General features: G+C 37.1%; 1 protein-coding gene across 2 annotated transcripts; it reads left to right on the forward strand.

The window, feature by feature from the left end:
* Positions 1-1,590: 1,590 nt before the first annotated feature.
* On the forward strand, positions 1,591-15,813 carry LOC145765226 (uncharacterized). Of its 2 annotated transcripts, XM_082577009.1 has the most exons (15): positions 1,591-2,023; positions 2,482-2,770; positions 2,911-3,024; positions 5,637-5,797; positions 6,155-6,276; positions 6,495-6,658; positions 6,878-6,948; positions 8,340-8,564; positions 8,858-8,928; positions 9,979-10,025; positions 10,278-10,414; positions 10,784-10,866; positions 11,367-12,109; positions 14,893-15,045; positions 15,325-15,813. In XM_082577009.1, the coding sequence occupies exons 1-15, from the start codon at positions 1,698-1,700 to the stop codon at positions 15,481-15,483; spliced, it is 2,865 nt and encodes a 954-aa protein (XP_082433135.1). In that variant the 5' UTR covers positions 1,591-1,697; the 3' UTR covers positions 15,484-15,813. The 2 variants fall into 2 exon arrangements, with proteins under 2 accessions (XP_082433135.1, XP_082433136.1); XM_082577010.1 differs by lacking the exon at positions 2,911-3,024.
* The last annotated feature ends 2,059 nt before the right edge of the window (positions 15,814-17,872 follow it).

A 17,872-nucleotide genomic window follows, 5' to 3' on the forward strand; every position in this document is an offset into this window, starting at 1 on the left:
CTAAGCTATAAAATGTTGAGTTTTCGTAACAGCATTGTCACAGTTTTTGAATAAAATTACCAAAAAACGCTGCACCAACTAAACATAAATATGGGTGGGCCTCTAAAGAGAGATGTGGACTCACTAACCGGGGTTTTCGAAGCGGTAAATAGGGCCTTGCGTGATGTAAGCTATTGAATATCGAGCTTATTGAATATGTAGTAAATGTATTTACATTTTTTTTTTATTTCAAATAGCCAAAAAACATTAAACAAACTGAAATGAATGGCCCCTAAACAGCTGTGCCTCCCCTGTAGGATTGAAAGGCGGTTAATACGGCCCTGCTACCCAAGATCACTCTTAGAGAAGCCGAATTACGTATCCTATGCCTGTCGAAGATTTTTGGAGGTAGTCTACTGTACAACCAATAGCGTAGCGTGACTCATTTGATTGAGGGGCACTGTAGAAGTGCAAGCATTCAACTTGGTATGAAAAGTAGACAATTATATTAGTCCATAAAATTCAAAATTTTAGCAATTTTCAAATAAACGCTATGCATCATTTGGTCGGGTTTATGGCTTGGCAACTGCAATCTTAAGACAAGGTGTAGACTCTAGAGCAGGGTTCTTAACCGGAGGTAAATTTACCCCCTGGGGGTAAATTTCCCTGTAATTTTCAACAGCTTTAAACTTTTCTCAAATTAAGGCAGAATGCCTTATCTGGCAACGCTATTATTTGGCTATATTTACACTATGTAGTGACTAGTGACACTGACAGTACTGGTAAAAAACTTTATAGCCTAGGCTAGTAGGTCTGAAACAACTACCGGTAGCCTACTCAGTTTATTTACAGTACCGGTTATTAACAGTTATTAAAACGTCTGAAACAAGCAAAGTACCGTATTACCTATTTGACACCGCAGCTAAAATCTGAAAGACATCTTGACTATAATAACATGGTCACCCTACGCTCAAAGTCAAAAGTCAGGATGCATTTCAAACTGAAAAACAGCCAAACATGCTAGTCGCATGCTTTTATAAGTAGTTTTTTGCATAGCCTATCTGTTCGATTTCGGAAGACAACTGTTTAAATGCTCTTATTTATTGATAGGCTAGTATTTTATGTCAATTTTTCAAAATTTATTATTTCCACACAAAATTTCCATATTACCACTAAATTACCACATTTTTTCCACAAGCATGATGAAATTTCCACATAGGCCTATGTGGTAATTTCCACCAAAGTGGAATCGCTGATACTCTGATTAACCAAAATTATCAAATAAAACTGCAATCTGCAAGTTCATTCTGCAGCATTTTTGTTGCTGAGCTGATTCAATTTTGACATCACAATAAAAGACAAAGAGTATTGTTATTCATGTTTTTAAATGCTCAGAGCTGAATAGACAGTCCAATTTCGAAAAGAATGTCAGAAAGTTATAATTGCTGAAAGTTTGATTAGTTCATTTATTGGTTAGTTTAGCCTATTTTGATTCTGTAGATTGTAGAGGAAGGGATATTGTTTAGGAGGTAGGAAAAGCCTAAATGCAGTACTAAGTTTAACAGCACAGCAATAACAATTAACAGCACATTAATGTTGTTTTAGATCCAATTTAAGCAATCGTGTTGTATGACATAAAATTTCATCGCAATAGACCAACATTCTATTTCAAATATTTGAGTCGTTCAACTAGCTGGGACTGAGCTTTGTGCCTCGTTATGATGCCAAATGTTTCTTGCCCAGAAAATTCCTCGGCACTTCTAGAATCTTATGAAACTTTACCGAGAAACTGTTGTCGGTCGCTGTCGTCTACCAACAATCAACGTTGTTGCATCAGTAGCCCTACTTCACCTGTTGAAGCAGAATTTCAACAACCCGGAAAAGTTTATTATCAGCAATACGATAACTCGAATCGAGAAAATGATAGTTCTCTGGATTTTTCGCTAATTTCAGAAACGAGAAACTGTTCTGCGACACAAAGAAGGAAGTCATTTCATAAAGACAAAGAAACAATGAAAAATTTTAAGTTTGATCAAGTTAAAAAGTAAGTGAAATCCATTTATAGTTACTAGGCTAAACATCATGGCTGTGGAGTCGGAAGGATTTTGGCGTGTCCGGAGCTGGAGTCGTCAAAGGCCGACTCTGGCCGTCACCTTCGAGATGCTCTGGCTCGATACAAAACGATGAACAACCAAATTTTTGTTTGTAATTTTATTTTAAAATGTTGTTTTTTCTCCGTTTTGCACTCCAACATTTTTCCATAAAATGCAAGTGTTTATTCTAGTCAGTTGTTGTGAAAGTCGCCGTTTCAATTTCGATCACAACGTAAGTGAAATTAATTAAAAAAAAATAAAACATGTTAATAATTAAAAAAAATCTGGCAACTCTATATAATTTGGCAACACTGAAAGTCGGAGTCGTATATTTTTGATTGACCTGCAATTTTTGAAAAGTTCTAGCATGAGTTATGGCTTTTGATGTAGCCTAATATGTTTTTCGAAGGTCGTCAACTGATATCTGCCATCATGAAGATTTACACGAAACAATACAACGGCAAAGGGAATTGATTGGAAAATTAATATCAGTAATTGTCAAAGATCGGCTAAAAGATCAAGGCGACAGGACTATCCTTGGCGAAAGCGAACTATACCAAGACGTTGAAAAACTGCTAAGTTTAACAAAATGTTGCAATACAGCCAAACCTTACCCTCTCTCAGAAAGCCCTAATGAAGTACTGGTGCACCCTCCAGATAGGAAAAAAAGGACAAGGACTACCACTAGCGAGAAAAAGGTAAGTCGTTAACTTTTGTTAACGTAGGTTTTCCCTGTGGTCTGCTCCTTATTTTATTGTAGGCCTATGAATTTTTGAAACAGCAATTTGTCTTATGGCAATTGCTTTTCTACCGTGAACCGATATGGTATTTTTTGTAGTTTATTAAAAGACTGAAAAAGGGTAGAAAATCGCCAAGATCTGTAACGTGTATTGAGCGGACAAGGAAGTCAGACACCTGTTGTTCACCGATATCGCATTCTTCAAAATCTGAGGTAAGGTACTAAGATACAGTGAACACGCAGAGATTAGAATAAGATAAGCATTCCAAAAAAACTTTTTTTTACACAGTAGCCTACCCAGGGCCTCCGAGAGAAATCAATATTGGTCGGAAAACAATACGAAAAATGAGCCCCCAAAAACAATTTCCAGCAAAAATAAAAGCAACAAATTTGTATCATGCATCATATCTCTTAAACTAAACTTGGCCTACTTTCTTCAGTGTGAACTTGAATTTCATTGAATTCCTTTGAAATTTTGTTTAAAAATTTTACAGCGTATTGTTCTAAAAAAAAAAAAAACTTCCTTCAATATGAAAATCAACAAAAATCACTCGACTACATTAGTAGCAAAATTGCCATGGTTCCTCACTCTTTTGTCTAAATAATTTGTAGTAGGCCATTAGTCGCATGGTGTGCACAGTGCACACCTCATATGTGGTGCATTTGACGCTTCAACCAGTGTTTAAAAATATCGTCTCATGCGTGTAGGCTACTGCTCCATATCCGCCACTGATTTTGGTGGATGGGCAATCCTTGACCAGGTGATCGAGGTCCTGAATGTTGGATTCAGAGTGTAAGCATTCAGGGCTGCTGAGAGTAGGCTACCTCATCTATGTAGTGTTTGCGTAGCCTAATGCAGGTGTGTTTGCTGTTGATTTTGTTGGCTGTTACCCATTCTTGTCTGTTTGTTGTGTAAATCCTGGAAGAGCCGTTGTTTGGTCAGTGATAACGTCTCCTCCCCTTGACAAGTCTGCGTGCCAGGCCAGTATTGGTTTTAATCATTGCGCAAATCGAATTTTTTCTAGCGGATAATTTTAGCATACGGTAGCTTATAGATAGCTCAACAAAGCATTCAATCCATTCCGGACCTTTAATAATGCAAAGTTGTCGATCACAACATCAAATGCTATGTCTGATTTGGTGCAAAACGGGTACATTATGAAACTAACTAGATTAAAGCAATGACATCCATAAGCAAAAACTAGCAGGAAGGGTTTATTTCCTTTAATCTTGCTTGAAAATCTTTTACCTTTCCAGACATGTTGGATCAATATGCCTGGCCAACGCAGTTTTTAAAGTCAAGGTTCAGTTGGTCAAGCAAGAACAGTAAGCTACACGCTTAGCCAAAGCAGTAGGCCTACGAGTTTCCTAGTTAAAATAACAGAATCCGTTCAGTGAACATAGCCTGCCTTAATACGACAACGATTTGTTCTTGATGAGAAACAAATGAAGTAGCGTCTAGCCTACAGTAAACTGATAGAACAATACTTGATACTACCCATTTCACTCAAACCTTTGCTCATTTTTAAGTTGGTAGCCTACATTTTTATTTTAGTAGCAAAAATGGGCCCCCCTCAAAAGTAGAAAAACGAAAAACTACTCGTTTTTCCTTTACAATATTATGCTAGGGGGAAAGTTGCCCGACTTCCCCCCCTCTCGGAGCTCCTGAGCCTACTGCATATGCCACATTCTGTCCACTAATTGTGTAAGTCGGCTGCATGGCCGATTGGTGAGAAATACGTTATCGTGACGCTCGAAGAGGTGAACACTAGAACCTGACCATAGAATTGACAAGAATGAAAGTAAAACATGAGCTATAAGAAAAAGTGTGGGATTCAAAAACTGGAAATTTTTTTTTTTTGTCAAGTCTATGGTCAGGTTGTAGTATTCACCGCTCGAAGAGACGTCGGTTTGTCACCGCTTCAAAGCATTCGGCAAGGCAGTTTATGGCATGCCGAAATAATGAGCAGCTGAATCGATTTCTGTGTGTCCCTTTGTTGCTTCTAGTTGTTGTGTTGCATCTATGATTGCAGTGTGCTCTATGACTTCATGTTGTTGTAATCGGCACAACATAAAGCTTGTTTAGAAGCAAAATGTTTGTAGCTCTTGGCCAATCTAATCAAAAAATAAAGAGACCAAAATATAGATAGGGCCTACTAAAGTCAAGTTCAGCAAACTTTTCGAAAACTAAACCGTTTTCATCTTTAGAGCTGTTGAACTAATCGCACTGATGATGTTTTATCTTCAATAGCACTGAAGATGAAAACAGTTTAGTTTTTAAAACGTTTGCTGAACATGACTTTGGTATCTTTATTTTGGGCTCTTTATTTTTTGAAAACATGTTTAATGATTATTATTATCATAAATGACAATATTGTAAGCTATTAATTTATTAAAAGTTTTAGTTACAGATTGCAAGTGTTGTTAGGGACGGTACATTACGGGACGCGCAACTCCGTTGTTCTTTCAACATTAGAAGGGTCAATTGCCAATTTCACATTTTTTTTACGCTTTACTGCAGGCTTGCTTTCAACTAAAAATCTTAAATTACTTTAAAACCAACTTCACTCTTCTTATATAACCCATAAAAAGTAAAATATTTTGTAAATTACAAAAAAACGTAACCCTTCTAGTGTTGCGGATAAGCCAAAAGCGGATGAAGTTTCGGATCCCTATGATCTACAATCCCTAGTGTTGTATGCATTGTTCAACCAACCTGATATTTCTTTTTCTCGCAATTAGAGCCCGTGCACGTTTTTATTTAGATTTTTTTCGAAGATATTATAGGCTAATTATTTCTTCAGCAATTTTTCTTTTTGCTTTAGCCAGTAAATATATCTTCTGAGAACTTAAAAAACGAAGAACTTCAACACCATCAAAATCAAGACAATAGAGACAACGAAGGAAATGAAAGGGCAGTGGATGAAATTATCCGTCAAAGAGCATTAAACTTAATGCACCCTGATGGAGACAGTTGCTTGTTCAGGTGAAAAATAATTCCTACTTTTTATTCATTTTAAACATGACTGGCTTGTATCAAAATAAGTAATAGGCCTACATTAAAGGACACCAGCAGTTTCACGTCATATCCGTTTATCTCACAGTCTTCCAGAAATCTTTATTATCAAACGTTTTTTTTTTTTTTCAGTTATGAACTGAAAGCAGGAAAGTTTTGAAACTTCTGTTCAAAAGAAAAATTATAAGCATGCCTACCTTGATTTTTTTTTCAATTTTTCACAGAACATACCTTGAAAGTTTTCGATATTGATGACATCATTTCTATTTTGAAGTAAGGGGTCCTTTTATCGGCTCCCAATGTAAGCCTGTATTGTCCTTTTTCCAGTTTAAGGCTGGAGTTTTCCCGCCAGTTGAAGTCTTTAGAAGACGACTTCAAAGACAGTTGCAACGAAATACAGCGTCAAAAATTACAAGCTTTGCCAAAGTCCCTTTTGAAACAGCCAAATCGTAAGCTTTTATTTATTTTGAAGTTGCACTACTTTATTGGTGAAAGTTGAATAATTTAGAAAATGTGGGAAAGCAGATGTGATTTTCACTTTGTCATAGTAGCTTTTTATCTCGTTGCTGCAAGCAAAAAATAGAAGAAAACGTTGTAATTTGTAGCAAAAATTCTGATGCTCCATATTGCAGCAGTAATTTTTTTGCTAGTTTCTTCTTTTGTTCAGCTGTCACTGCTAAAAGCAAATGTGCTGGGGACAGTGAATGGTCTCCATCATCAATAACATCATCGTGTGGTACAGAAGAAAATCTGACGTCATTTTCATCGAGACCCAGTTCCGAATTGTCCTTCTCAAGAAGAAAGAAGTTGGTCAAGCGAAAAAAGAAAACAGTTAAATTAGTTTTTGATTATTAAAATAGCTTTGATGATTTATCTATTATGTTTTCGACATTAAATGATTGGATTTTTTACTTCCGCATGGTGTCGCAATTACAAATTAATATTTTGAAACAGTTTTTAGCTACGTCACTGCTTTTAAACCTATAGTCGCCTGTCCTTGAGCAAATTATGGAGAACTTCTCTTTGATGTGCATATTTTGTATGTTGCAGATAAGTAAAAAAGAGGAACAAACTGGAAAAGTTCACCGTTTTCACACTTTGAAAAAGAAAACTTCAACATGGTTAGTGCGAAATGAATTTATATACCGCATCTAGTTAGTAGCGTAACCTGATGTTTGTACAAGAAGAAAAGCTTTGGTAAAAGTGTAATACCAGATACATTATTGAACGTGAATTTCTTACATATTGACCAAACTTAAAAAAAAGACTGGATTTTTTGTATTTAACTTGCTTAGGGATTATCTTCCCTTTTGAATGTTGTACAAAGTTTAGGGAATGTAAGGGAAATGATTTATGGAAGACAATTTTGGTTAAAAACAAAGGGAAAAGTCCGTCGGAGTCTTACATGGTCAGAAATATTGTACAATAGCGAGACATGGATTCTGAGAGGGAGTGAATTGGCAATTTTGAGAAGAACGGAAAAGACAATGGTGAGAGCAATGTGTGGGGTAAAAACAAAAAGAGAGAAAAATACTGAAGATCTGATGGATATGCCACAGATGAGGGGAACTATAAACCAACTTGCAAGGGAAAAAAGAGTAACATGATGCCAACATCAGAGGTGCACAGCAGTTGGAGTATTTAGGAGCCGGTTTCACTGGTTTCGGCTGAAGTCTGAGATTCTTGACAAAAACAGGATCCGGATTCTGATTGTTTTGCTAGTTGATACTTTCAGTATACAAGTAATTAATCTGTACTTGGCGCAGTTGTTATGTTTTGTACTTTTATGGCTTTCTTTTCCAGGCCGCAATTTTTTCATTTGAAAATATCCTCTGCTATTCTTTTCATGACAGAAAATAGGGAAGGTGTAAGTTTTAGTGCAACAAAACAGGATTGTGGTTTATAGTTTGCGTTCCAAGTCTGAGTGGAGTTTGAAGTCAATATCCCCAAAATTGCAGCAGAAATGGAGTTTGAAGTCACAGACGTCGGAGTTAGAGCAGAAGTCCAGCAAACCACTCTGTACACCTGTGATGGATATGTCCTAAGCAAGGAGGAAGGAAGTTTTCTTTGAAAGGCATTGATTTTGAAGGTAGATGGGAAGAGGAAATCGGTATGTCCAAAACGAACATGAAAAGAACATGTGAAAATGATGCAGACGAGGTCGGACTAAAGGAAGAAGGTGCGATGGATAGAATAAGATATAGAATAGAAAAGAAGAAGGAATCGCTGCAAGGAAGGAATCGGTAACCTCCACTAGTGGGAACAAAACCGAATTTGGATGATGATGATGACAAAATTGATGTGGTTAGCCCTTTAAACAAGACTAAACTACATGAGCTCGCCTTTGCCTTAACTTGTATTATTTTACACGAAATAACAATACTGTTGGCATTTCATCTAATGACCGTCACGTGTTGTGACTGTTGTTTATCGTTGTTCGTGTCTAAACTACTTGACTTCCGAACACGATACTTTTATAGTTAATTTCATGTGTATTATTAATGCGTTTCAGTTCCACTCCTGTTACTACGAGACGCGCTTCTGACGTTGCGTTACAAAAAATAGATCAACTTTTACGTCACTCTGAATCCGATGACGTCAGTGCATCAAATGAGAATCACTCGAAAAGTTTTGAAGAAAGAGCGCTCGAAAAAATCCAGCAGTCCAGAGCCTTGTGGAGAAAATCATCACTCGACATGAGCGCTTTCTTGTTCACAAAAGAAATGACCAACTACAGGTAGAATCTTCCCAACTGACCTGTGTTCGCTCATTTTATTGCAATTTTCTGCTTCAAAGAATAATTTTTCATCAAACGTATGATTTTTATTAGCTTTTTGCTTTTTGTAACCTGCTTTCGCCACATGTTCTTAGAATTGTTGTTTTTCATGTATTTTTTTTTGCAAATTGATAGCTGCAGTTTTTACTTGTATCGCGCATACTTTGCTTCAGATTTTTTTTCAAAGAACTAAATAAATGAAAGTCTTAAACGAAAGCTGTGAAACCTCAAGCTTAAACAGTGTTTTTCAATAGAACTTTATTTCTTGAAAAAGACGTTTTGCATGAAGACTCCGCGAACTCTTCTAGCGGCAAGGAGTGTGAAAGTGAGTTGTAATCCGTACGATCTGATGACATAGAACCATGCAAGCACACAAATGATTATTATTCGTTTTATCATTTTTTTCTAATATTGCTTTATTGTGTTTCGATTTAAATTGATTATTGCCTCAATCGCATAACGGAATATGTTGTCACGTCGTCTTGCTATAAAATTATTTTGATTTGAATGTTTAAGTTTTTTTGCCCAACCAACGATTTAGTGATTTTTATATTAGGCTGTTACAGTTGTAACGGTGTCTGGAGTACCTGTAAGGGAAAGTAGAAGCCAATTCGTTGTTTTGTCATCCAATTTACTGCCCCGCGCCTTCGTCTTGGGCGAGGTAAAATGCCCAGTCGATGAGGCGATCTGGATAAAAGAACAAATTGAAATAAAAGTTATGCCATAATATATACAATCTTCAGTATTTTATAATTTAACTAGGAATAAACTGATTGCATTTTTGAAATCAGCACCCCCGGCATAGGCTACCCCATGGCCACCTGGAGATGCGGCCTGATTTGTCACATTTTGCAGATTTTCATTACAGCTACTGCTAGTGCTTGACTGATATTTTTTGAGATGTTTTTACTTTTCGCGGTTTCCTAATGACATAAAACTTTTTTGTTGCCTTGGGGAAGCAATAGCAAATGAGAAAAAGTAAGTTGAAAAACGCAAAATCAGACTGTTATTGAAAATTAACAGTCTGACTAAAATCTTCGAAATCAAATTTTCTTTGTTTTTCAACATGTGAGGATGTTAAAACCTATTGTGTCATCTGAGGAAAAGAATAAAGAAAGCGTAAAAATCTAATTTTTAGAAAAATTTATTTAAACGTTCGCCCAAAGTTAGAAAAACCTGGAAATTTCTGCAAAATGTGACAAATCAGGCCGTATCTTTAGGTGGCCATGGCTACCCGAACATAAGTCTATCATTCCAGCCACAGCCAGTGTAATTAATCATTCACAAACTTGTATTCTCGTAGATTTGAAAAGGAAAGTTGATAATTTTATGTGACACGAGGAAAATAATTTCAATTAACCTTTTTTCTTTTAAGAAACTGCTGGGTCTGTTCAGGCTTCTGTCAGTGAAAACGAAGCCAAAGTAAGTGGTTATAGTTTTCTTTTAAAAGTTTTGAAACGATGACCTGGATATTACAAATGAATGAATTAAAAGAAGGTGGGACGATTGGTAAATGCAGTAATTAGGGTTAGTTTTTACGTTAGGTTTATTTTTGATTTTATATCAGCAAAGAAAAATATTATAGCACATTTTTTGCAGCCTATCATTCAAAATTTAGCTGTTGATCAAATCTAAATTTTCATAGTCTGTATGATATTACTTCCTGCCATGCAGTTGCCAAGCAATGCCACAGACCCGTCATTCATGGTGTCCAAGTTCCTGGAATTACTTCCGAGACCTTTAACTGCTAATCATCAGCTTGAAGAAGGTGTAGAGTGTGGCAAATTGGTCTCTCCTCGTTCTTGTTCTAAGTAAGTTTTTTTTTTCATGAAGATTGCTCCAGAAAAGTGCATTTATAGTATTTGTATTGATGTGTAATGGTTACCTGCATCTTGATGAAAAGTTTAAACTTTAATAGGATAAACGTTTACTTTTTATTTTTTCCTCATCAAACTGGCAAGTTTCAGTCTTAAGTATTTATCAGTAGCAGCGAACGCTTGATGGGCTACGAGATATAAAGGCTAATAAGCCAATAGGAACGATGTGGACAATGGGCATGCGGCCTAATCACTCGCCCAAAGTCCCACACACACATAGTCTACGCATAGTTTTGTTCATACTGTAATTGTAGAGAATGTAATGGTAGGTATTTGATCTGTTGTTATTGAATCTTTTTGTAGCATTTCCAACAAAAGTAACGACGGCCATAGTCTGTCTAGCGTCAATGAGAAACACTCGGTGTCTGACATCTTCCAACATTTCGGTAAGATGAAGAAGATAAAACATTTTCTGGTCTCTTGTTAGTTTTCAACTACACAAAATTCGAAGCTTTATTTCAAAGGTTGGACCATTGATACAGACTCTATACTCACTGAAATTGACCATTTAAAGTTGCCTGTGGTAGGCTACTTAAGACAATATTGTCAGAAACTATTTTATTCACCCATGACCACTTTTTGCTATCATACGCTTTTTTTATTGATCGTTTGCTTGGTCGTAGCCTATATAGGCCTAAGCTATTTACGCATGGGGGGGCGGGAGTTCAATGACAATGTATATTACAATTACGATTGCTTCAAAGTAATCGTGAATATAATCGCAAGATGGGAATTGGGAAAGTTGTCACAGTTTATTTTGATATTTAGATAGCTTAATCGTAATCGCAAAATAAACAGGTAATTGTAATCAACCTATTGTCACTGTAATTACTTCATGTCTGCTTGCAACACTGATGTTCAGTACCTCTTGAACATTATATTTCAGATACCGTCCTTTCGGAGGCATCGCCACACAGCAGTTCCCTCCTTTGTTTAAATTTTAACGACAATGAAGTTTGTGACCCACACGTGATCGGTGAGGTCGTTGTTGTGACAACGGAAGATCACGTGACGGAGAACTGCAGCCCTGATTGGCTATATAGATATGAAAACGACTCCGCATTCAGCGGTCATGAAATTGACACTTACAGACTTTGCGAAGCCAAATCGTCAGAACAAGTCGTCAACGATGAGGAAGTTGCAGAACTTACTTCAGTTTCAAACTCTCGACTCGAGTCTGATTCCCAGAAGAGAGACTCTCCACTAATATTGCAACAGTTTCGCCCATTAAGTCCAAAAGCCGTTAAACGTACGGCTAAAATAAAGAAAAGATCTACCTCGAACACTTACCATGAAGAGCACACTGCTCCATATCCCTCCGTTACGAATGTTTATACTTCGAAGAAAACAAATTTCTCTGGGGAAGAATCGATCTTCGAACATCCAAAAAATAAAGTACATTTTTCTCGTATAGTCGAAGACAATGATTCCACAACACAGACTGATGCTTGTCATGCCGACGAAACCGATGATCACGTCAAATCCTACGTGTTTGATGAAACCGATAAAACGTTAGCGCGACCGCTCAAAAATCTCATTAGTGACGTGACATTAGATGGTCAAAAGCAAATTAGAGCAAACGTACTCGAGTGGGGGCTGGTACCACGAAAAGCCATGGACGTGGCAAAGGTAAATGTTAACTGCTTCGAAGTTATTGTTTTTGTATCATTTTTTTTTAAATTAAAATATAGCCAACTGTTTAATAAAAAATATGTGTAAGATCTAAACAGCGTTTACACATGTTTTGTGAGTAAAAATTATACTCAGAATCAGATTGCGATTAAAGCTAAGTTACTTGAAACCATGAAAACATATCGCATATTACACACTACTTGTTAGCTCAGTGGTTAAGCGCCCGGCTCAAGACCACACGGCACTGGTTCGGCTCTCGGAGTGTGCGCTTGAGTAACACATTTCAAGACAGCTCTTCTTTCAGCGGCACCTAGTGGATGGGATAATTCCCCGGCAACAACACTTCAGCAATCTCTAAACTTCATTCTATCAATCTCGGTAATCGGCCCTGCGTCAAAAGTCTCTCCAAGTATGTGAAACTACCAGGAATAACTTATCAAGGCCTTGTCAGTCCGAGGACAGAGATTTAAAACCAAACGTAGCCTAGCCTATACGCTACTGTTCATCTCTACAGTAGTATGCAAATTACAGTATTACAAGTGTATTAGAAATACTGTTTATAAAAGCAGGGTCTACCAGTGGTTCCCAAAGTTGGGTCGCTTGTCTTTGGCGCAAAGAATAACAATAAAAAAATTTAAAACGTGAAAAGTCGATCACAAAACTGGAAAATATAAACAAAGTCTTGAAGCGTTTCTTGTCGAGACATCCGAAAGCTTTGTAGCGTGTTCTTGTTCGTAGTGCAAGAACTTTTTAACACTTTTTCGTTTTTATTTTTGTTATAATTATTATTATTAAATGTAAACTTTGGGATGATTTCTTGACGGAGTATTCCATTCCTTGGGATAAACGACTAAACGTGCTGGTGTTTGCACCGATGGTGCAGTAGCTTGTACTGGAATCAAGTCTGGTGTAGTACAACGCATCAAAGACAAAGCCCCAAGTGCTGTATGGACTCATTGCTTTCTCCACAGAGAGGCCCTTGCTGCAAAAAAGCTGTCTCAAGAGCTGCACGAAGTGTTGAATGATGTGAAGTGTGTAAACTTTATCAAAGCAAGGCCACTATATCGGCGTTTGTTTTCGTCTTTGTGCACTGACATGGATTCTGATTATTATCAACTCATCAAGCACTGCTACTGCACACAGAAATGCGATGGTTGTCACGAGGTTGTGTCCTGAAGCGAGTTTGTGATTTGCTGGAAAAAATTGCTATCTTCTTGAGGCAACAGAACTGTGTGGGATTAGCCGAGACGTTTTTGTAAGAAGAATTCAACGCAAAAGTTGCTTACCTTGCCGATATATTTGACTCTCTGAATTCTCTAAATATATCTAAGCAAGGCAATTGTTTTACGATGATTGATCACAACGCAAACGTTTACCATAAAAACTCATCATCTGGAAAAGTTAGGCTATGTCACCAAAGATGAGTACGATATGTTTCCTCAGTAACGCAATATATTTATGGCAGAAAAGTTGATATTAAGCAAACCATAATTAGACACCTGAAACAGCTTGCCAAAAAGTTTCTGCACTGCTATGGAGAATCTCTAACACCACCTAATAGCGAAAATGATTGAATATTTTATAGGCACGGATCCATTTGCTGGAAAAGATCTGCCTCAACTTCCCATCCATGTTGCAGAACAGTTTATGGACATAACGACAGAAGCAGAAAATTGAATTTCTCATGCGTCCTTCAAAGAGAAATGCCCCAAAGATTCAAGATGAAAATGTCCACTTTTGGGCTTCCATGTACCAAGTGTATCCCACAGTTCCAAATTAGTGATTCAAAAACTGATTCCATTTGCAACAACTTGGCTTTGTGAGACTGGATTTAGCGCCATGTGTGCATTGAAAACTAAACAGCGAAACCGGCTGGAAGTTGAGGCCAACAAGCAAAATAACGCCTCGATTTCAAAAACTCACTGACAACAAGCGAGCACAGCTATCTCATTAGTGATTTGATAAACATATTATATTCGGAAAAAGTTACTAACTTACTTTTGTAGTGCTGTTTGTTTGCAACGTAATCCTGAAGGCTATGGCTTTTTAAAATATTAGGCTACGACAATTTGCTTGGGTCGCAAGATTTTACCGAACTGAATTTTTTTTTTAAACGGGTCGCCTTGAAAACGTGTTGGGAACTACTGGTCCAAACAACCAATTTTCTTTGTATGTAATTGTAGGGCTACTCCACTGTTTTTCACCACAAACAAACACTCACCATTACTATTTGCTGTAGCTTATTCAGGAGTTGTCTTGTTTCATTAGTTGCCACATTTCGGATGGGTCGTTTTGAGAGGGTGACTGACCCTACTTTTTATTTCTTATACTGTAGTGTATAGATCGACCAAGAGTCCGAAGTACTTTTGATAAACACTATGAACGTTTTTTTTTTAATTCAAATAATTTCATAAAAATTATAATTTTTATGAAAAATTTTTATGTAGATAATTATCTACAACACGCAGTTTTCTCCGCGGCACTCAATTTGAGAAACCATGCAGGCTAAGTTATAATAACTCTTCACTTTTGCAAATTTTAGCCTACATGAAATCATATTTAAGTTTTGACACCCAGCGCATAATACACCAACAAACTCTAAGAACAATTACTGCTTCCGAATTGGCCAAATTGAAACTTCAATAATCGGGTTGTCAGTAGACCATTTCTTTTAATTTTAGCTAACAGCTGAAATTTTATATGGATGTCGCGCTATGAACACTGAACTAAACACGCAAAGACTTGGTGTTTATAACTAAAAGTCGTGTGAACTTTTCCAGCAACGTATTCAAGAACAACTGTGCGGCGAAAAGACAACGCCCGTCGCAACCACTGACGTCATACAATTGGGAACCCTTCGCCGACGTTCTTTAAGAAATCGCTCACAGACGACACCTAGTGCTGACAAAGAGAGCACCAGCGCAATGAAAACGGTTTGTACCGACAATAGTTTGATGGAGGGATCCATGAGGTAGCCTACTGTGAATCCGGGGTGATTTTAAAGGGTCGAAATCTTTCGAGGGTAAATCTTTGAAAATACCTGGTATTGTTTTCTAAAGTGCGTTAACAAGCGATCTACAATAATTGTTAGAAGTAACTGTTGGGAAACAATCTCAATGATTTTGAGGAAATAGGCTAACCAATTCATTATTCATGTTGGTCTTTATACCTTACCAAATTACGTCAAGCTACACTATGAATTCTTTCTGCAGAGATCTGCCACACGACATGAAAAACTTCAGCATCCGCAAGATGACAGCACAGAGTCAATAATTGGATCTGACAAAACCAGCAGTTCGAGTGAATCTGATCTTCCAGTGGTTTCTTGGTTGCAAAAGTCTAAAAGTAACATAAAAACTGCCAGCCAGTGACATCTATGACCTACCGTGGCGCAGCATTAACGTCACAACTAATAAACACCCGTCGTTTATTACGCCAGTTTCGTATCGGTCTGGAAGCATTTCCGGATAGATTTTGCAAATTAATTGGAAAAACCGCTACAGCTTCAATAGGTTAAAATACTTTTACCTTAATTTGTCGCAGCTCTCCATTTTGCTTCAAAAAAACAAAAACAATCTGGTCTTCATCCCGAAACATCATGGTCCACCAGGAACAAGCACAGCACAGGCTGCATATATACCACAAAAAATTTGCCGTGTATTCATTTTATTTACTCTACCACCAATAAAATGCAAAAATCAAATACATTTCTTCGTGAAATAAAGCTTTTCTTTTGTTGCCTTTTGGACGAAGCTTCATTACAAGACGTAACATGTTTGTTACACCGACAGCAAAATCCGTCATTTTTACATTGATTTAACGTCTGCAGACGTTTGCTGTCTGGGTTACACCGACTATAAAAATATCTACAAGCAAATGAGTCATTTTGGCTCATAGCAAGAACTTAAAGGGTGAACATTTTTCGAACTATAATTTTGCAATGCTTCATTTGAACACCTACCGTGTATTAGACCCGCAATACCTTGGCTACTCACAATACGCATGTGCAAAAAAAGACCTTTCTGCAATACATCACAATGGAACAAACTAATGACGTCACCGGAAGCGTTGATGACACCACAACGATAATATGACGAAACAGAATAAAAGTGCAGAATGTAGATAAAAACTTGGTCACTTCTTGCCTGTAAAATCAGCCTACGCAGTCAATACTATTGGTATACGTGAAAGAAATGTCGCGTTGAAACGAAACTTTCTTTCAAACACAGTTTAATACAAGATAAAGCTGGAAGAATAATTTGATGTAAACTGTTTCTTTGGTAGACCCCCGTTCTGAGAGCCACTGATAGAGCCATATACCCAGCCCGCAAAAACCGCATACATAATTACATATACATTTGATACAACGTAAAAATGATGGGTATTTTGTTAATTTCTCAGCCACTTGTTTGCATTTCATGAAATAAACACTACTTGATGTACGGTAACAATAACGTTAAAATACCATCGAAAATTGTAGACAAGGTTTTTAACTCTCCTAAACGATGTTGTGATGTCACAGAGCACTACACCCAATTAACAAAACCCGTCTTTTTGCATTGATCCAACATCTTCAGACGTTGAATCAATGTAAAAATGACGGATTTTGATGTCTGGGAAGTAACTGACGTGACCATATTATTTTTTTATATTGGTTCAAAGCGTCTGGACATTCGATCAACATAAAACAGTTAGCTATGTCTAGCTGGGTAAACCAGCACACATTCAAGTTACGAAAAGAAAATGTCCATGTATGAAGGACCTCTGGAAACTATCACATATGACACAACCAATGAAAACATTCTCCACAGAAATCTTAAAGAAGCACACCAAGCAATTCTGTCACTCTTCACTCGAGTCTCCTACAAGTCAGCAGTTGTGAACTGAGCATATGGCAGTTGAGCAAGCGACAACTGAGCAAGCAACATTTCAGCAAGTAGCAGAAGTTGATAAATGAGGAAACTGAGAAAGTGACTACTGAGCAAGTCGAAGCTCAGCATGTCACAAGTCAGCTAAATGAGTTTATCAAGCAAGTCGGAACTGAGCAAGTAATTCTCATTTGTTGACTTGGCAGTAGCTGAAATGTACTTGCTAAGTTGTCGTATGCTCTGCCTTAAACTAACATAAAAGTAACGTCTCGTTTATCAAGAGGTCAAGCAAAGGACAAAGCTTCATTAACGTGACTTAAAAATATGCGTATATAAAAGTATTCGACTCTTCGGTTTTTGCAGATATTGCATTTACTCAGCGTAAAAATGAATTCACCAGACACATGACTAAGGACAGAAATTGCAACATTATACAAAAAACAGGAACTAGGCAGATCAAACTTTACATGGATGTAAAAAGGATAACATTTGCTAGTTGCGTTGATTAGCCTGGTTTTGGAATGCAGTTGAAACAAAATGCAAGTATTTCGCGCGTGGAACTTACACCAACACTCAAAATTAATCTAATTTTCTGCTTAGCTATTCTTTTTTCATTCCATGTTTATTCTACGCCTCTAAACGATGAAACTAAAGCTTACACTAATTTGGTGCAAAATTTCGAGAACCTATGTATAGACTGTTTAATTTGCAATAGAGTGACGTGGGAATATTGAGCGAAGAAATATGTTCGTTCATGAAATTGCATCATTTTGCAGTAATTTTACACAAAAAATAGGCAATATTGTTAGAAGTACAGTGAATCGTTGATAAATATCGCCTGCACGCAAGATCATTGAATGACAAATGAACATGAAGGTTTTGCTTAACAATA

This window comes from Aplidium turbinatum, chromosome 2 (genome assembly GCF_918807975.1).
Source record: "Aplidium turbinatum chromosome 2, kaAplTurb1.1, whole genome shotgun sequence".
Taxonomy (NCBI): domain Eukaryota; kingdom Metazoa; phylum Chordata; class Ascidiacea; order Aplousobranchia; family Polyclinidae; genus Aplidium; species Aplidium turbinatum.